The 20,917-nt window shown below is 42.7% G+C and overlaps 2 protein-coding genes across 8 annotated transcripts in view; one reads left to right on the plus strand and one right to left on the minus strand.

Moving 5' to 3' along the window:
• Positions 1–7,361, plus strand: part of METTL21C (methyltransferase like 21C) — a 30,288-nt gene extending 22,927 nt beyond the window's left edge. For both annotated transcript variants that reach the window (XM_032314465.1, XM_032314466.1), the window contains one exon: positions 7,350–7,361. The gene's annotated coding sequence lies outside the window, so the exon portion shown is untranslated. The remainder of the gene's footprint in view (positions 1–7,349) is intronic.
• The window catches only part of TPP2 (tripeptidyl peptidase 2), a 69,938-nt gene that overhangs the window by 6,297 nt on the left and 42,724 nt on the right, over positions 1–20,917 (minus strand). For 2 of the 6 annotated variants that reach the window (XR_004279089.1, XR_004279090.1), the window contains exons 17-27: positions 19,610–19,764; positions 18,140–18,256; positions 17,801–17,901; positions 17,105–17,201; positions 16,148–16,285; positions 13,975–14,219; positions 13,647–13,725; positions 11,469–11,507; positions 5,985–6,136; positions 3,725–3,821; positions 2,345–2,486 (exon numbers count right to left, since the gene is read on the minus strand). Coding sequence is in view for 4 of the 6 variants with exons in the window: in XM_032314463.1 (XP_032170354.1) it covers positions 2,356–2,486; positions 3,725–3,821; positions 5,985–6,136; positions 11,469–11,507; positions 13,647–13,725; positions 13,975–14,219; positions 16,148–16,285; positions 17,105–17,201; positions 17,801–17,901; positions 18,140–18,256; positions 19,610–19,764 (1,351 nt within the window). In the remaining 2 variants the exon portion in view is untranslated. The remainder of the gene's footprint in view (positions 1–2,344; positions 2,487–3,724; positions 3,822–5,984; positions 6,137–11,468; positions 11,508–13,646; positions 13,726–13,974; positions 14,220–16,147; positions 16,286–17,104; positions 17,202–17,800; positions 17,902–18,139; positions 18,257–19,609; positions 19,765–20,917) is intronic. The other 4 variants (XM_032314463.1, XM_032314460.1, XM_032314464.1 and 1 more) reach the window with 2 other exon arrangements.

The raw sequence follows: 20,917 nt of genomic DNA on the forward strand, positions 1-20,917 counted from the left end.
AAATCTAGTTAGAGGTACCGATCAAAGTGGTAATAGCTGTATTTTAGGAAGCGCCTCAATCAGATACTTTAATGGCCTAAAACTGCAGTTCAGTTTACCGGAAACTCGATACTAGATCACGCACAAAAGCTACTATCACATTGGAGGTAAGAAAGCGGCCGTCAGAACTTCCGATGCACGAGGGACTAGAGGAAAAGCAGCTTTGCACGGAAGGAGAAACAGACGCTCCACGGCTGCTCCTGGTCAGCGGCCGCCGCCTCCGGCGAACGCCAGGCCCCCGAGACCAGCGCGGCCCAGCACAGCAGCTCCGGGCCTGCACGGGCCCTTCCGCCCAGCACGGAGAGCCGAGCCCGCGCCGGCGGGGCCCACGGCAGCCCGCGGCAGACGCCGGCCCCGTAAGCGCCGACAAGGCGCTCCGGTGCGGCCAGAACCGAACGAGCGTCTCTCGGCATTTTCACGTGTTCGCAGCCCCTTTCTAGCCTTACCCCAGCGTCGCCGACCGTCTCCGCAGCCACCATCTTTTAAGCCAGGGCCCTAGGCTACTGTCACTTTTCGCCAGCCACTGGAGTCAGGGTTGGGGAGAAGAACTGTGAGGGGAACGGGACTCACGAGACTGACGACACAGCTCGCCGTCTGCGGCTCGCCTTCCCCCGGAGTGAAGAACCTCCTCTGGGGCTAGAAGACTCAGGAAGGACAAGCCAGAACAGCAGCTGGGCTAGACGGACCTTCACATTTCCCGACATGTCTCCTCTTACTTCCTAGACGGGGGGTCTGAAGAGAGGACACGAATTTCACAAACTAAGCAACAGCCGAGCTAGAAGGGCCGCGGCGGCTACCAGCGGAGGCCGCAGTGAGGTCACGGCAGCCTCAGCAGGGCCACGGTTCCCGGCAAGAGTTTCTCACGGATGATCAAGCCCGGACTCCTCCTGCGACGGGATTAGCACGGAATGGAATTCAGGAAGGAAGCGCGGTGTAGACGGGTCCAGCGAGAAACCAGGGGCCCCCGGGGACGGGAGACGCATGAAAAGGACTGTGGGCTGAGGCGCAGACCTTGAAGACCCGGAGAAAGGGGCTCGTCAGCAGGGGGCAGCCATGGAGAGGAGGACTCGGGCTGAGACAAAGGTTGGCCTGGGGGGGGGGGTCTCTGTCCCCTCTGACACGAAGGACAGCATGACGAGGGGCGAGGCGGAGCGGATGCCCTAGTTGTCTGTGAGAAAGACATGAGGCAGGGAATCCTCTCAAGATGGGCGGGAACGCAAGGGGCTGCTCACAAGAAAGAAAAGCCCCAGCTCGGAGACCCGGCCTGAATCCGGCTCTCCCGTTTGCTCTTCGGCAGCCAGCGGGTAAAAAGGCCCCTACTTGGCACGTTACATAGAAGGTTCAGTTTAAATGAGGTAATATACTCAAAATATCCCCAATAATTCCTTGCACGTCACTGGCGTGTCAGAAATGGACAACAACAAAACAGCCGCGTTTGAATGATTCCCTCAGCGGGCGGGGAGGGTGCAGGTCCCGCGCACAAGCCAGTCTGAGTAACTTCATTCTGCCCGAAAACTACGACGTGCAGATTGCCAAGAGCTGCGGTGCCAGTCCGAGCGACGCGACACCCAGAGCTTCGGCGCTTCCGAACCAAGGACTCCACAGAGCAGCGCCTGCCTGAGGCCGACGGAATGGCTGTAGCAGCTCCAGGAAGACGCGCTGTTTCTACCCTCGCAGGTGACGGCCTCTGAGTGAAAATAAACCAGGCGCAGGAGGGAAAGCTGCTCCGGGGAGCGCTCCCGCGATACGGTCCTGAGAATTCAAGGAAGGCGGAGGCTCCGGTGGCTGAGGGACTGTCACACCACGTGCGGAGCCATAAGCTCGCCCACCCGCGCCCGGCGACGCCGCTCTGCTCAACCATCACCCCCTGCCCCTCACCCCTGCAATACCGTGACACCGGCTCCTAACTCAAGTTGCTGGCGACGGTTTCAACCTGACTTTATTTCTATTTGTGTTGCCAGACATTACCAACTAAATCTGGGCTTTTCATGCTATTGGCCAATGAACAGTTTAGAAATTAATCTTTTTTGCCTTCTCCGTACGTCCAGCTCCCACAAGTCCCCAAGGGGCGGGACTGTCTGATCACAGCTACTCAAGTCTCTCCACACAACGGACCTGGCGGCCGAGAAAGCAAGCTGCTTCTCTTCTGCTTCATCTCAAACAACTAAGAAAATTATCACGAAATAGCTAAGGGTGGAACATCCAAATACTGGTAACTCCAGGGACAGAACAAGCCGGAATAGAAGAATACTCTCATTAATTTTAAAAAAGTAACTAAGAATGAGATGCAAGAAAGATTATTTACTGGTTAGGTACTTTTTTATAGTAGCTGCATCGGGCCTGGGGTCAGTCTTCATGGCCATATAAACCGCTAGGGCCGTTTGGTCTATATGAGAAATAACAGCATCCGCAGCTTCAACAATTTCATTAAGTCTTTTCATCCGCTCCTAGGGAGGAAAAAAAGAAGAAATAAGAAATGGATGTTTCGGGGCGCCTGGGGGACTGTCGTTAAGCGTCTGTCTTTGGCTCAGGTCGTGATCCCGGGGTCCTAGGATCGAGCCCCGCATCGGGCTCCCTGCTCAGCCGGAAGCCTGCTTCTCCCTCTCCCACTCCCCCTGCTTGTGCTCCCTCTCTCGCTGTGTCCCTCTCTGTCAAATAAATAAATACAATCTTAAAAAAAAAAAAAAAGAAAAAGAAAAGAAATGGATGTATCAACGAGTACACCAGAGTCCCTTCATTTCTGTCGTCCCAAACATGACAGTCACAACCCAGCAGAGGGGGTGGGGCAGTCTGCTCGCAGCCCAGGGCGCTCGGTGCTGTCCCTCCTGTGACTGCCACAACATCAGCATCACCAGAAAACCTGAGCTCGGATGGGAAAATACCCAAGACACATTCCCCATTGGGACTAGATGGCGAGGGTAAGCCCGATAAAGGTTCCCAGAAATGTAGTGTTTTCTACCAAGGCAACTCCTTTTCTGGGCATCTTAGAAACCCAATTGGCTCGATTACTCCAGTCACACACCACATGAAAACAGAAGGGAAAAAAGCACCTGCAGAGGAACATTCTCCCTGGTTTATTATTAAAACCACAAAGATGGGAGCAGACAAGAATAGACCCAGCGGAGTCTAACTACGATCACTGCGGTGCTTGCGGTGCTCCCCTCGTGAGTCTTGGAGGTTTCCTTTCAACCTTCAAATTCACTCTGAACCCCTGATAATTTCTAATTGTTTATGGCTTGCGCTTCCCTACTGGCCAACATTATTAATGAGAGCTGTTAAGACAGTTTGGAACGATGGCCAATTCTTGAAAACTAGAACAGTAACAAAGTTAATGCAAAGTAGGAGCTGTTCCTCTGCTGCAGGTGTTTACATCTGCCGCATCGGCCGCAGGCAGCACCCCTGCCCTGGAGGTGAATGTCAGGAAAGCAACCCTGGGTACACCTTCCCTGCTACTCCTCCCACTGACCAAAAACAGGAGCGGGAATTCTAAGCTGAACTCACAGTCACAGCTGAGTTCTATATTTACCTTAATGAGAATAGTTAACAGAACATTCAATGTGACGGAATGTTTGCGTTTGACAAGAGCAAAGACAAATATAAGGCTGCACTTTTACTCAACGTATAAACTTTATCTAATGTTACAACAAAATGAAATACTCAAATATTAAGAATGGACATGTCCCACCTTTTCAGCGTCCAACTGATGAAGTCTTGCAACATATAGAGGAAGATAATTAGGATATGTTTCTTTCAATTCATTATAAATGTCACTAGAATCCAGCCTATGTATATAAGAAAGAGAGAAATGTTATATTTCGTTTCTGTTAGAAAGAAAACAATTTCCGTCTTCCCTATTATTTAACATTGCTTTAAAGTTCCAGTCCATAACATAAAGCATCAGTCTGAAATACAAGTTTCTTTACTGATAAGAATTATCATTATTTGCAGGTAGTATAAATATGCTTAACCTAGAAAAAAAAAAATCAAACTGGAGGCATCAAGTTTTCATATATGCCAGGTATAAATGTATAGAGAGGAGGAAAAAACAATCAAATAGCAAGAAAGATGAAAAGTTCTAGAAATGTCTATAATGTATAAGAAAAATGTATACTTTTCTGAAAAATCTGAAGTTTCAGATGAATGAAGAGACATTCCATGTTCCTGGACGGGGAAGCTGAATAAAGCTGACGACATGCGTGAGGGGAGCAGTGGCCCAGGCTCTTCCTGGCTTCCCTCGCCTGCCCTGAAACCACTTCCTGGGCTGGGGTGACAGGGGCCCTAGTGGTCTCAGCAGTGCCATACCCAAGGCAGGCCCTCTGCTCCCCTCAACCCCAAACATCCACTCATCACTCCGGAGGTCTCGGCGTGAGGCTCCCACATGCCCGGCAGCTCCTCCCCAGGAGAGAGTCCTCTGTCCGGGAGCCGAGGGGCGAGGGCGCCCCGTGTTCCGGCCGCAAGCGGCCTGGTCCCTGAGCTGCAGTGCGGAAGCAGGGGGTGGCCTGGGCTCAAGTACCACAGACTCTCACTTTTCTCCCTGAACTACAGATGTTTCTTCATCCTTTGCTGTATGCCTTTACATCAACTCCGGAGGTTTTAAAAGGCTGATTTAAAAAAAAAAAAAAAAAAAAAAAATATTTCACTCGTTTCCAGAGAAGTGGGCTCCTGGGACTCCTCACACCGCCGTGCCAGACGCCAACCTTTGCCATTTCGCTTTTGAAGGATTTACACGGTATTTTCAGCTGTTTACGACATCCTATAATCGATCAGAGACGGACTTACAGACTTTGGTTTCTGGTGGAGATACAGCCTAGTTTTAAGTGCAAAAGTCAGCCTGAACGTAGACGGACCCTGGAACTGCTCAATCCCTGGGAATTAGTTTCATGACACGATGACGTCTGTTCTCTAGAACAGCTCAGGACTGCAAGGTCGCACCCGTTCAGCTGACAAGGACTCCCACAGGAACGCGGTGGTGACACAAATACCGCATAACACAAATGGAAAAAGCAACCCCTTTGACTACAGAGAATAAATTTCCACCATGTAAAAAGTAAGCTAAAAGTCAACAAATAAGCTGAGGGAAAATGTGTACAAGTACAGCAAAGGCTTAATATCTTTTATGTTAAAAAGTTAAATGAAAAATCTGATGTCCCAATAGAAAAATAGTACAAGACACGTTCAGCTGACAAGAATGCGGTGACAGTTTTTAAAAGCCTCAAGTTTCGTAACTTAAGAAATGCAACTTAAGACCACGATAATGGCTTTTTCTTTTCTCGCCATCTATCAGCAAGGCCTCGTTTCCAATTCCACGGCATCACAGGCTCTGCCATACACCACTGGAGGGAGTAGAAATTCTGATATTCCCTCTAGAAGGCAATATGTCAAAACATAGCAGGGCAATTTTTAAGTGTTAATAATACTGATTCTCAATAATTATACTTTTAAGATGTGATCTGATGGATATTTAAAGAAACTACATGTGTAAAAATGTCCATCACAGCACCACAGAGAAAAGATATAAAAGTGAATGTCAATTAGAGTATTTAAGTGGGTTACATTTCATCCACAGGACTGCAAACCACATAGTCATTAAAATGGTATTTTAAAGGACTATTAAATGACCTAAGAAATGCCAAAAATCACATAGTAATTGGAAAACCAGGACACAACATCATTCACACTGCTACATGCAGAACTACAGAGAAATAATCCTAGGACAATGATTACCTCTGGAGAGTAGGCAAAAAGGTGATTTTTATTTTTTTCTTTATGCTTTCCAGTAAAATTCTCTTCCAAGAGCAAATCAGAATTAAGTGGTTAAAATAAAACCCCCTGTAATCCTGCCACCCACCGTTAACATTCTGAATACAGTCCATGCACATATACTCCACACTGCTTTGACTGGGAAAATAAAAGTAAATAGAGGCCGAAAATCCACTAAAACTTACTTTGTCATCCACTGAATTTTAAGATCTCGTAACGCTTCAGTAAACTCTTCTTTTAAATCTTTCTCCTTTTCTGAATCTTTTTCTTTGTCTTTGCTGCCGTTCTTAGTCTTTGTCGGCGGAGGTATTAAGTAGTAATGAACAGGGATCACATCCTATGAAAGTGGAGAGAGTCTCAGATTAACACACTTAATTTTACATATTTTAAAATCATCTTCAATACTGAGTATCTCAGAACACAGGTTGCCCTGAGTTGTGCTACATCATATTCCAGATCCTAAGGGCTACAACACATGAAAAATCCCAATCTGTGATCAAAGGAATTTTCTCCCAAACTTTAAAGTACTCTTGCTTTTAAATCCTCTTTAAAATAAAGATTTATGTAAGGGGCATCTGGCTGGCTCAGTGAGTGGTGTGTGCGACTCCTGATCTGGGAATTGTGAGTTCCAGCCCCACAATGGGTATAGAGATTACTTAAAAATAAAATCTTAAAAAAAAAAAATAGTGGAGGTAAGAACAAACTTTCCTCCATGAGTGTGTGCGATATTCTTAGCTTTACTTGCCACACTGGATTACAGACAGTACTACCTACCAAAGACTACTACGCAGCTTTCACTTGTTCTACTTGAGAAAGGAAGGAAATAACTTGGAATTTTTAAAAAGATCCTCTTTTCTATATAAATTTAAAGGGAAGTTTCTTCATTCAACCAAGAGGACTTTCTGAGGGCCTGAGACATGCCACGTAATGCTCTAAGAGGCGCAGACAGCCATGCAGACAAGGCCCTCTCTCGCCGGACCGTGTCCCGCTGGGGGAAGGCAGACAACATCAGGTAGCGCGGGGCCTCAGAGGACCCCGCCGATGTGCAGGAAGCGGAACGGGACGCAGGCACAGAGAGTGGCTACTCGGGGAGGTGGGAGCAACGCGGACAAAGTGGTGCCGGGAATTCCCGCTGAACAGGGAACATGCGACCTATGTGAACGAGGCTCGGCGGCCTTAATTCACCCAGCCGAGGAGAGGAAGCGTGTGGAGACGGCAGATGGGCGCATGCAAAGCCCTGAGCTCGAGCACCCGGCACGCGCGGCGGGACGCACTGGGCACGGGGGCAGCAACCACAGGCGGCGCGGCTGAGACCATCGGACCAAAATACAGATTCTATTCTAAATGCAGGGGAGTTGTAGGCAAGGCAGTGAACACGAGTCAAGATTTCTATTTCTGCTTCCTGACTCTGCGTCCTATATGGATGAGCAATGTCGGTTTGTTTTAAGAATTCTTCCTACTATTCGGAGAATGGGCGGTAGAGGGCGGAAGGCGAGGAGGAAGACAAGTGAGGCGGAGAGCGCGGATTCCCAACACTGCTCGGGCTTAAGAGCAGGCTGTACAAGAGGAGGAAATGGGCGGATCTGGATATCCATGAAGGTAGAGCCGACACTGCCTGCTGATGAGGCTTAAAACGAGGGGACAAATGAAACCGGGCGGGACGGGGGAGGGGAGGAGGAAGCCCAGGCTTGGAGCCAAAGCATTCCGCCGTCTCAGAGAATGCTGGGGGGTGAAGGAGACGGACACCAGAGGGGCTCCCTGGACAAGCCAGCGGGACGGAAGAGGAGTGATCCACCAGTGACAACAGCGGAGGGGGTGGCAGGGGCAGGACACGGTGGCAGAACTGTGCAGCAGTGGCTGGTCCCCGACACGAGAGACGTGCAGTCTCCGTGGACAGTGGGGGTGAGGGCCGCCCGAGAAAGATGCACGGAGAACAGGAAGTAAAGCAGCACAGATAGCACCTTTGAGAAGTTCTGCTTTGAAAAGAGCAGAGAAATGTGTATTTATATCTAATTACATCTATTTTGATCTATTCTATTAAAGCACGGAAATCTCCACTTGCGAAAACTAAGGCAGTGTCTGGGAAATGAAATCCTGTATCAGACTGGCTAGCTCTGGTTCTGGCACAATAACTAGCTGCCCTTCATTAAAAGACAAAGTCAATCTCACCAATTCTAGCTTCAAGTTTATATTAAAAATGCTTAATTAAAACCTTTTTTGTTTAAATTAACATTTCTAAAATTGGGGAAAAATATGTTACCGAAACTTTTATTTTCCTAATCATAGTAATTTCAGAAAAAAACTTTATACAGGTAGAGACAAAAAAATAATATTGCAAGCCCCATCTTGCCCTAAACAGGATTTTTAGGTGTAAATACGATGTGCATATGCCCATGTTAACAATTTTCGCAACTATATTTTATTTTGGGGTATAATTATAATAGCAAATATAAGGAACCACTGATGCAGTAGTTCTAATAGCCTTCCACCATCAAACGGTAACTGTGCCTTCAGTCTGACTCAGGTGAAGCGCCCATAAAACCTCTCCTGTGACAGAACCACACAAACCCACTTTCAGGCATCTCAGCACCATGCTCGGAGGCCAGGAGCCAGTGCGCCTGCAAGCCAAGGTCGCATGTGCAGTGTGGGATGGGGCAAAGCAGTAGGGCTCTGCTTGGAAAAGCTCCTTAGACCCTGCTACCCATCCGTCTTCCTTCCTCTTGAGTTCACTTTTCTAGGTGGGCACTGCTGGGGTGAAAAGCGTCTGCAAGATCAGAGTTGCTGAAGAACCACGAAGCTCTTATGGGAACAGATTGTTTCAGTATCATCTGTGCAGCACAGATGAATATACTGAAGAATTCGAGGGGCAGAGACAGCCCCCAACAGTTACCCTCTGTTCACACAGTCCTGTACTTCCACTGTACTTGCGTGGGGATGCCGCCTGCCTGGAGGAGGAGTCCCCACAGTCCATGCTGATTCTAACCTAACGTGAGCCTCCCTTAGTTCCCCTGCCTCCTTGACTGATTAGGGAGAGAGGCAACTTTCAGGATGGGAAGGAAGTCTCTGTTGTGAGGCAATGCCTCTTCTGAAGCTCAAAGGTAAGGCATTTGCTATTATGTTTGAGTACAGAAGAGAGAACACAGAACTGAATTTAAAATAAGCAATCCATTAAACTTAATTTATGATTAACAATAAACTCTAAGAAAGATCTATAAACAGAAAGAAAACCTGTACCACGATAGTCATAAACTATCACTAAAGATTAAAAGCATAAGAGACAGGGAGAGTTTGTGCTGAATGATGTTAGGGAGGAAATCAGGGTTTTGTGATCAGCATTTTATATATTAAATATCTCAAGTTAGCAATTATAACTGTTACTATAATCCTAAAAATATTTGAGGACAGTAACTTTATTACTATTCAAAATTACAAACACGGTAATTTTAACTCCTAATCAAAAGAAAAATGGAGGGTTTTTTTGTTTTATCATGTTCGCCTCTTTTTTTGGTATTTTTTCAACTCGCTTCTCAAGGACTTAGTATAGGGTTAATTTAATGGAAATCATTTTGTACCATTAAGCCTTGAGCAACTTTGATTATGATTTAAAAAGCTAGTCAAGAGTAATCTTCAGATCAGAAATGCTGAAGTTCTCTATAGTAGATACCTAACAGTAAGTTTTTCTAAAAAACATATTATTTCCGCTATTCACCAAGCATTTTGACAGTGTCTGAACAATATCCTTGAAAGTCAAATCTACCTGCAAAACTCATAATTATTCTTTGGATAACATACTGCCTTTTAATTTTTGGTTCAAAAATTATAATTTCCTTAGCTCTTAAATTATTAACTAAATTCAAAACTTTAATATCTTTATACAAACTAAAACAGCTATTTTAAAGATCAAAATCATACTGGAATGCTATTTATCATCTGTTAAAAGTAACTATATTCTTTCATATGAAAATGAACCTAAAAAAGGTAACCTGCATTTTCCAAATGAAAAGTCACTGAGACCCAAAGGACAAACCCATCGAGGATTATGCACCAAAAGCTGGTTGGCATTTTGTCTGGCAATAAATTAATATATAGATCTTTTTGGTAATGAGACTGTAAGACCAGGAGAACCGAGAAGAGGTAACTCTAGTTGCCCAAGTTTGTTATATATAAAGCTTTCCTAACCATCAAATAATAAATTTCTTATTCACTTAATAGCTTCCTATCTTATACAACCTGATCCAAACAAAATCCACCAAAACTCCCTAAAAGATCAACCCCAAAATATACAATAGGAAGAAAAAACCCCAGCTATGCTTTTGTGATAAGCATCTTCTATTTTTAATGGGCTCCTAGAAAACCTTTTCTTCATTTTCTAAAGCAGTGGCTTTCAAGCTATTTTCAGGATGACCCAAAGATAAACAACCTATAAATAAAAAGAAATTTGTTTTATGAGTCTGATGAGTGACATTTACTACTTTATTTTGTTTTCATGTTAAAGCTGGTTATATTTCATTAAATGAATGTACAGGGCTCAGAAACAGGCCGCAACGTTCAGCCCACAGTGAAGCAGATATTCCTTTAACTGGAAAGAGGATTCCCAGTGGGGCATTTTGTTTGAATAAAGTGTTTACCATTACATAACAATACAGACATTACAGAAGTTCTCTTTAATAAAGGCACTCCATCTGTTCTAAAATGATGATCCCTAGTTTCACATCACTGCGAATTAAGAAAGACCTATCTTTTATTTATACCTTAAAACACAAAATCTTAATGATGCTTTTCATCTGAACAGGAGAAATCAGTAACATGCTGAATGAAGCCGGACAGCTGAGTATGAGTATCCCTTCCACTAAGTACCTAAGAAATAGAATTCTGCTTTTGTTTTGAGTGAAATTTGGCTCTCGCAGTTAATCAGAGATTGTCTAATAAGTTGTAGGGAAATTATGTCTTAAGCCTGTTTGTATTCTTAGAGTCAATTTTAACCGGGGGTGGAAAGTCCTTATTTCTGTTCCCACCACCCACTGCTCTGTCTCTGCTCCTCCAGCATGATGATGCAAGAGCAGGGAAGAAACTTTTTTTCAAATTCCTTCATAGTATTTTAATAATCATATCATCCAATTTAAGAATGTTTTTGGGGCGCCTGGGTGCTCAGTGGGTTAAGCCTCTGCCTTTGGCTCAGGTCATGGTCTCAGAGTCCTGGGATGGAGCCCCGCATTGGGCTCTCTGCTCAGCAGGGAGACTGCTTCGCCCCCACCCCCCACCAAATAAATAAATAAAAATCTTCAAAAAAAAAGTTTTTGGACTTTAAAAAGAATTGTTTTGACTTATATAGCTAAGAAAAAAATTACATTAATTTCTCTGTAGGATTTTAGATATGTAAAATTTCAAATACTATTTGGCATATCTGTAGCTAAGAAATGAATAGCATTAAATTTTTTTTCTAGACACACATAAAACAGGGGTCCTTCCAGCAGTTTATGGCAGGAAAAAAACTTCAGGAAAGTAGTACGTCAACACTGACAAGCTAAAAGCACTATACTGCAGAACTTAAAGAAAGGAAACTAAGAGAGAGATGTTTTTAACGATTTATGATAGGTGACAGAAAAGAAGTTTAACTAATATGCAAATAAGGCTTTAAGACATCTTTTTCAAGAACTGACAATCAGTACCTTTTTAAATTTTCCTTGTCGTTTTGCTGCAGACTGCCCCTGGGAGTTAGAAGGACATTCTGTAAGAAAACATGCACAATCTACACGGGATGGAGACACCGTCTGTCTAATTGTCTTCCAGTTTATGTCCCACCTGCACTTGTCTCCGTAAGAAGGGTCAGGTCTACGATCAAAATGGCAGGCTTTTAAAGAAAGCGACATTGCCACTTTCACTTTAATAAAAATGTAATTAAATAGGTTATGCCTAAGGGCAAATGATTTCAACTCTGTATTTAAAAAATTGAGCACAGCAAAATCTGTTAGTTATCAAAAAGCTTTTAAAAACATTAAATTGTAGCTGACAGTCCAGAGTCTGATTTCAAGGAAGTCACAACAATCACACATGCCCGGGCATCATCACATTCAAGGTGACCATGAAAGGCAGAAGTGAAACAACACTCACCTTCCCAACTACCAAACCAGTGAGAAACGCACAGTATGAGGTAAGATTAAACAAACAAGGTGCTGACAAGTGCAATGAACTCTATGCCTTTAGGTTTTGCTCTCTCTCAAGAAAATCGACCCGGTAAGTAGTCACCTGGTAAATAGCTTACAGTTAATCCCATTCTTTTATAGTTTACGCCTCTGTAAGAACATTAGGAAGTAGTAACTACCTCTGACTGGCTAAAAGTGCACTTTCAGTGACAATGCTTTTCTGTCATAACCGTCACAAGAAGTAGACACCTGAGAAGAGTTATGTGGGTGAGAACCCCATTTCCCCATCCAGGGAGCCCACAGTTGGAAGCAGCCCTGCTGCCCAGGAAGTGAAGCCTACAAAAAAAAGACCAGGACCTCTTAAATCCGTACGTCTATGAATTCCAGTGTTGTTGACTACTGATTAACTTCAAATGACACTAAAGTGTATCTATAAATAAGTACAGTTGACCCCTAGACAACATGGGGGCTGGGGACACTACTGTCCCACCCAGTTGAAAATCCTTGTACAGACTCCCCCAAAACTTAACTACAAACAGCCTACGGTTGCCTGGAAGCCGTAACAATACATACACAGTCAAGTGACATATTATTTCATATATATTCTTAGATTAACAGTAAGCTAGAGAAAATGTTATTGAGAAAATCACAAGGGAGAAAATATATTTACAGTACACTACTCTATCTACCGGAAAAGAGACCCCACATGTTAAGTTGACCGCGCAGTTCCAACCCGTGTCATTCATGGGTCAACTGCAGTATCGACTGAAATGACACTCAAGAAATGTCAGGGCAAACCGTTTTTTCAAAGCACAGAATTCCCAAGTTATGCCTCTAAGATAGCAGTAAGTGACCTCTGGTTCAATAGTGGCAAGAAGTATACTTGTTAAGATGCAAGAAATCTATTCCATCTTGGTGTGGGTATTTATGATTCCAGCATCAGGTAGGAGACCACTATGTAAGATCTGATGCTAAGGAGAAATGTAAAACTGTAAGAATGACAACTTCATCCGCACTGAGCTAGCGAGTGACAGAACGTGACAGATCCACGTTAACACTATTCCCATAATAAATGTGCAATGAAAACAGATGGAAAAGTTAAAATAAGTACCTATCCAGTTGTAATGTTTATCTCTAAAAATGTAACAACCAGAAACATGTTTTTAATGGCATAATTTTAAAGCTATAAAATAAAAGGCAATGCCAAAAGAAGTATCTCCTAATTATCTACACAATTACGGAAAATTCTAACTAAGAGAAAGGTCTGTACAAGTGAGAAAAATACTGCTCGTTAGAAATGTTTTGACTGGTTTTCTAGAAGTAACCCAAGACCCGACTTATTTTTATATCCACAATATTATGTTGGTTAAAATTCCATAAAATGTTTTAACTTCAAACATCCCATTCACTTAAGGCAAGTTTAATCTGGATCTACATGTTTCAAAGGGAGCTCAGGTATATTAGCCATGTAAGGTAGGACCAGTTCAGGGCCCAAGTACTTAGGCCTGGAAAAAGAAAAAAACTAAATATTTTAAAATACAATCAAATATTAATTGACCTTTGGGAAAACACTACTCAATTTTTTTTTTTCCCCCAGGAAGAGCTTCTCTTTAATGCGTTAAGTGTGGGATTAATTCCCATCTTTTAAAGGAATGGAAATTTTGGAATAGGTAATTTCAGTGTTAAAAAAAAAAAGATACTTACAGCTTTCTTCCCAAGTTCAGTCTTGGATAATGTTAAGGATCCTGCAAGGTAGCATCCAGGTCCTGCCCCTTTAGGTATTCTAATAAGAAAGTTCAAAAGAGAAATAAAAGGAACTAAAGAGAAAGTCTCAGAAAGATAATCAAGGGGCCAAACATCAAAACAATTGCATTCTGAAATAATTCCCATAGCTCGGTTTTCAAAAATCAAAGGGAGAAACAATCTTACTCTAAAATGGTTGACAACATAAATAAACTGAGCTCAATGTAATGAGCTCGCATGAAAAACTTGCAGTAGAGACACATTAAGTGTAAGCAACACTATCACTTACTTGTCATCTGGTAAGGACGTAACAAAGAATGGTTGGTTATATTTGGGTGGTAATGTCAAATTACTTGATTTCTTCTTTCCTAGAAGTGCAAGACTATGATTTTCATGAATATCTAAGCTCAAGGTATTAGACAACCTATGAGAAACTATGAATGGAAGATCTTTAAGACGTTCCAAATCACTGATCTGCTCATGACGAATCTGTAGTCGGATTGTATAATCTCCTTTCTCCAGTTTCAAAGAATACTAAAAAAGACAAGGAACATTTGGAAAAAGAAAAGTCAACAGAAATTATAGCCAAGTCAACAGAAATTATAGTAAGAGGATAAACGGGAACAGTTACCACGTACAGAGCACTTACACTACGTGAGGAACAGTGTGCGTGTGCACGCACACACGCAAACACCTACACACAAGGGCCTGAACGTGCAGGCCCAGGAACATCACTTGAACAGTCCCAGGCCCCGTGCAGAATAAAGGGTAAAGGAGCTGAAGGCAGGTACGGCTCCCGAGCCCTCAACTTCCCACATCAGGCTCCGCCCATACTCTCAGCTAAGTCAGTGTCTTCTCAAGACTCATAAAAGCAATGTTCCTCTAGTTCGTGAGTCCTCAGAAACATGCAAAAACCACCACCAAAGGGGTGCCCAGGTGGTTCAGTCATTAAGCATCTGCCTTCGGCTCAGGTCATGATCCCAGGGTCCCAGGATCGAGGCCCGCACGGGGCTCCCTGCTCCTCCCGCTCCCACTGCCCTGTTTATGTTCCCCCTCTCTGTGTCTCTGTCAAATAAATAAATAGTATCTTTGAAAAAAAATAAATAAAACACCACCAAAACGAGCAAAACTGAAGTGCCATATAACACCTAAGACAAATATATACACGTGTGTATACACAACTGGTCATCTTTATGTCACAACCAAAGTGCCACACACCTCTTTATCACAGACGGGAAAAACGGAACCGGCAGAGATGGAGGAGCACAGACCCACTCGGCTCCTCCTAGCTAACCTGCCAGGAGCACGGCACGCCGTTTCCTCTGAGATTTTAAAAGCAACAAAGTAATGGCACTGCAATAACCCAGTCTGCACTGCGATGTGACCCGGCTTAAAGGAAATCATTCCCTGACTAGTTAACTGAAAAAAACCTGCACAAATTATTTTCACTATTTGGCATAAAATTATACATGTTACAGGAAACACCTCATTTCTTTGTGACAATGTATTAATCAGGGATGAAACTTCTATAAACTGCATGATTAAGGGGCACCTGTGTGGCTCAGTCAGTTGAGTATCTGCCTTCCGCTCACCTCAGGATCCCAAGGTCCTGGGATCAAGCCCCGCACTGGGCTCCCTGCTCAGTGGCAAACCTGCTTCTCCCTCTCCCTCTGCCCCCTCTGCTCGTGATCTCTCTCTCACTCACTCACTTTCTCTCTCAAATAAATAAAATCTTAAAAGCAAACGAAAAACCCTACGTGATTCAAAGTTTTTCTCCTTTTATACAATAGTGCCAAGCACTGTGTTGAGTACACCGCTGTCTCAGTAAGAAATCAATCTGGAAGTTCTAATAAACACTTGGCACTACCATACAGTGCGTTTCATCCCGTTCAGACCATGGATCATTTCAAGATGCTAATATCATCTTAGATGATTTGCTCTCATCCTTCATGTGGTGGAAGCAGTGGGAAGAAGAAATAATTAAAATTAAAAGGTACACCAGGGGTGTCTAGGTGGCGCTGTCGGTGAGCGTCTGACTCTGGGTTTCAGCTTGGACCTGATCTCGGGGTCAGGAGACTGAGCCCTGTGTTGGGCTTTGCGCTCAGTGCATAGTTTGCTTGAGTTTCTCTCTCCCTCTGCTCACCCCCTCAAATAAATCTTTAAAAAAACAACAAAAAAAAAAGCGGCTATACTGGCTAGTGCTCGCAAGCTGCATCCATGCACTCCTCTATCCCACAACTTGATTTAGCTGACCTACACAGCTGAGAAGCTGTCAAGACAACTAACTGAGTTTCTAGTAGTTGTCAAAGAACCAAATACAAAACTATTGCATTAAAAGAAAAAAAAAAAAACAAAAAAACACCTAAATCCACAAAACCAAAATTATCATAAATAAGAAATCAGAGATTCATTAGTTCAGGGAAAGCCTCAGTTAATTCCAAAAATCACTGCAAATTTTATACCTGATGTGGATAGGCATCTCCTGAACCCATCTGTCTTTTGTTCTGGTCAAATATAATCCACAGTTGGCTGTCAAACTCGGATTCATAAAGTAGTTCACAAAGTAGCGGGCAGCTTGGAGTTACTTCCCCACTCTTGGGCTATAAAAAAACAATAAATAATATGATTTATATGATTTTTAATGTAGATTTGTAATACTGTTATTGATGATATTTTTACAAGTATTAAAAACATTTTCTTCTGGTAACCAATTTTAAAATGTAGAACATCCAACACTTTGGCATTAATTAAAGGCATTTTTCTTTCACAAGATTTTAAAAATATAAACCTAGCTATTTTTAAGCATTAATAAATACTCTTCAGAATCTCTAATCACTTCATAAAATTGAAATTTGACAATTCACTGAAATCAATCATCTCAACATTAAAACCAAATTCATATTATGCTTCAATGAGTTTCACCAAAATCTTATTGATCCTACATAAACTCTTGGATTCTACATTTACAAGTAGCCTCAACTACTTTACTGCTCATTCAACTCAAGGGTTATTCTGACTTCTCATTGTTTTAGCGCCTGCCTCAGAGGAAAACCACCAGACCCAGTAACGTAATCAGACAGCATCCGGCACTGATGAGACATCGACCACTGGACAGGTACCTCTGAATAGGCGAGTACAAAAACTAAGGCTCAAAGGCCCAAAGGCCAGGTCACCACTAAATCAGAGTCAATGACTTCAGACCCGAATAGTTCCTGGACCATCAGAAATGATAATTTCCCAAAGACTAATTCCAAATTAACCAGTGTTAATTACTTGCCTCTATTTTATACATACACACACACACACACACACACACACCCCTATACTGAATTCCTTGTCCTTCCATTTTTGACTTTATGATTCATGAAAAAAATACAGAAGTTCATTTTGAGGTTATTCTTTCTTACATAAACACCCACCTGATGAAAGTTGTATGTCAGGACCATCTCATAAAGCTGACGATTATTTGGCAACACATCTCTTGATCCTAAAGGTTTTGTTTTTGCACTCAGTGGGCTGTAATTAGACAAATGCAGAAGTAATGTGATTCAGGAGTTCATTTACTGAGAGAAATAAACATAATCAACAATCTATAACACAGCACAATAAGTGACAATATGCATCTTTAAGCTCTGTCCTTCTTGGTAGAGTTTATAATATTTTAATCATCAGCTTCTAGAATTCTTTACTGACTGAACCATGGCAATACGTAATCTTTAGTTTAAATTCTGCAATATTATGGAAACATTTTCAAGTGTCCACAAACAGCTCTTAACATAACTGGATCCCAACATTAGGGAAACAAGCGCTAACAGTGTTAAGGCCAGGCAGGTTTTGACTTGCAGCCTCCTGTCCACAAACTGCAGATGGCAAGGACATGTCACAGGAGGGGTCGTGCAGATGCCACACTGAGAGCTTCACGCACTTGCTACCTAAGGCTCGAAGCTACTGCTGGGGCTGCGTCTTAGAGAGCTGCCAGGATGCCTAGGCTGCGAGTCCGAAACTGCATTTTCATCTCCAGCACTGAGATGATGTAGAGTGTAAGAGTGTAAGAGATGTCCCCGCTCCCACCACGCCGATGCGCGACACTGGCAGCCCTAACACATCAATGATACCGCAGTGTCTGGACCCAGCTCTTCAGGGTGATGCAGGGAGCCAGATCTTCATACTTCAAGGAGGACTGAACATCGAAACGATTGATGCCTTCCGATGCGTGCTACAAAAGATATTTATTAAATTAGGTTCTCAAACTTTACTGATAATAAACCGCATTTTTAAAAAAAACATTTGGACCTAAAATAAACCTCTGTAATGCCAAGTTTATAAGCGTCCATGAGCAAAGACTACTGTTATTTCAGAACCACTGCCCCACTAACGTTTAAATAAAACCAGTGAGATTATTTTTCAATAACACCAATAACTGACATTAAAAATGATGGAAATGTGGAACTTACAATGTTTAACTGAGGAGCAGTACACACTATTCCATGGAAAGAAATGGTATAATCAATATTGACGTCACTAAGACTTGCCCACCAGCGAGCAATGCAAAACTCAATTGCTTTCCCACCCTGTAAAGAACAATAAAAATTACAAATATGTCAATCTGTTTTCTCATTTTCCTTCAAATTACAGAATATAAATAGTAAGTGTTTTAAAGCAAGTCTAGCTTTCAGACTTTTCCTGTTGGTACAGCTGTGCGTGGAGTTATACAATTACAGTTGCAAAGACAGAGTACAGGCGCTTAAATACACAGCTTTCAAGCTCCTACGGTGCTTGTCATAGAAGAGCGGAGGCAGCTTTTGGGAGCACACAACAAAATAATAGTGAAAACAAAGTGGAATAAAAACTTCAGACCAAAGGAAAAATGATAAGAACAACAATGATAAGAAAAGGTGCACCACAGCTCCATCAGGCACAGTCAACACCCACAGCTGAGTTTGGGGCTCAGAGCCGCCCGGCAATCAAAACAAAATGAAATTATGCTCCTTTACATCTTTCTCCCTATTACAAAAATTAAAAACAAAAACTGTTTTTAGTACTGAGTTTTAAATTAGGTTTTGTAGTGATCAGTACATTATGAAGTCTGAAGACGGGTCAGAGGACACTAACAGACCAGAGCGCGAGCAGCAGTCATCAGAGACCTGAAAGACACAGGAAAGATGGGACACTGCGTGACCACATGAAGCAGCAGCTTAAGAAAGAACATCGGGGCGCCTGGAGGCTCAGTGGGTTATAAGCAGCTGCCTTTGGCTCAGGTCAGGATCTCAGGGTCCTGGGATCAAGCCACGCATCGGGCTCTCTGCTCGGCAGGGAGCCTGCTTCCCCCTCTCTCTCTGCTTGCCTCTCTGCCTCCTTGTGACCTCTCTCTCTGTCAAATAAATAAATAAAATCTTAAAAAAAAAAAGAAGAAAGAAAGAACATCAGTGCATTCCACTCCCATGAAGGAAGAATACAGCCCAGGAAAGGGTGGGGACCCACCACACTGAGACCATTCTGGTGGGAAGCAGTGGCAGCTTTACCTAGACAGCAGAACAGCCTCCAGCAGTCTTGACAGCTGGGCATTAATAAAATAACAAGCAGAACAATCTTAAACAAGGAAATAATCTCCTGTGTGATAAGGAAACCGTTCCAATCAAGCTTTGCAGTGTAAGCCATCACAATCTAGCAGACCAGCACTTTCGTTTGACTATGTTTATTGAAGAGTTCAAATGATTCATATTTACCTCCGACTTGGTCTCAAGTATCCCACTGAGACTACCCACCTTCCTACTTCACTTATTCAGCATTAATAAAAATATTCAGCCCCAGTACAGTCTGAATACAAACTGTGAAATCAAATTCCAATACTCAGGTTTAGCCCATACCAAAAATCAAAGAAAGAAATCATTTTGAGGATTTCAAATTGGTAATTAAAAACTTACTAAGACAGGAAAAGCTTCAGTCAGTGTTCCTTTTTCTGGAAGGGAACAGAACTTATAGAACTCATGACTTCGATATGCTCTTTGCTTCACGAGCTGTACCGCGTGAAGAACAAACTTGGCTGACACCTCCGAGGAACACGAACACACGGTGACTTCTGAAATGAGGGGAGGAAGCCAAGTTGTAAACGGACACATGGCTGTTTGCATTCCAACTCTTTAAAATGCAACATCTCAAGAATAAAATGATACATTCAAAAGAAATCCGCATATTTCCTTAAAAACAAAGAGTCGACAAAACATTAATCACGATGAAAGGGGAGGAAGATAAACAAATCAGTATCAGAATGAACAACCGCTATGCTCCAAACACCACGGAACAGCAGGTGTCCATGGACGGACACAATGACCCTAATCAGGTCATTTTTATAATACTTTGCCCCTCTGTGCTATGGGGAAACTTGCTTTTAGCTAGAAACCAACCAATTCCTGATAAAAGAGGATGCCTAAATTCCGTGTCTATTTATTCAGTTTCAGTGGTAACTTCCTAGTCTCTCCCTCCTGTCTACTTCTAGAAAGTATGACCATCAACTACACATCCTCAGCTTTATTCTGAGACCAAGCTGGAGACAAAACCAAAATCACTGTGAAGCAGAATCAGCATCTTATCTAATGCACACCCACTCTAATACAGGGAACTTAAAGCAAGGCTTACGTCTCTGGTTCACAAGGTCAAGTGGGCGCAGAGCTCTGTGAACCTAATCAATTGCTAAGAATAAAAAATCTAGTGTTAGGACAGTATTTCTAATTATTTGAAATAGGATACATCTGTAGTACATTTTTTTTTTTTTTTTTTTTGCTTTATATCCCCCATTTTACTGACACACAACTGACAAATAATGTTCAGCAAGCTTAAGGTGTACACTGCGAAGATCTGATATATACATAGACATTGTAAAATGATTACTGTAGTAAGGCTAGTTAACACATCCATCACTTTGCATACTTACACCAATTTTTTTTTTTTTGGTGGTGAGACTATTTCAGATCTGACTTTTAGCAAATTTCAAACACATAATTCAGAATAGTGAACTACAGTCACTATGCTGGACATAAGAGTCCTCGAACTTACTTTGTAAGTCAAAGTCTAGACCCTCTGAACACAATGTTCCCATGTCCTCCCTCTCCCCCGGTGCACTTCTAATCTGACTGCTGAAAGCTCTGAGCTACATCCATTCCAGATTATTCTATAAATTCCTATTTTAAAAAAACTAATTATTTTCAATACCAACCAAGTCATAATTAGAGCAT

Source organism: Mustela erminea, chromosome 15 (genome assembly GCF_009829155.1).
Source record: "Mustela erminea isolate mMusErm1 chromosome 15, mMusErm1.Pri, whole genome shotgun sequence".
Classification (NCBI taxonomy): domain Eukaryota; kingdom Metazoa; phylum Chordata; class Mammalia; order Carnivora; family Mustelidae; genus Mustela; species Mustela erminea.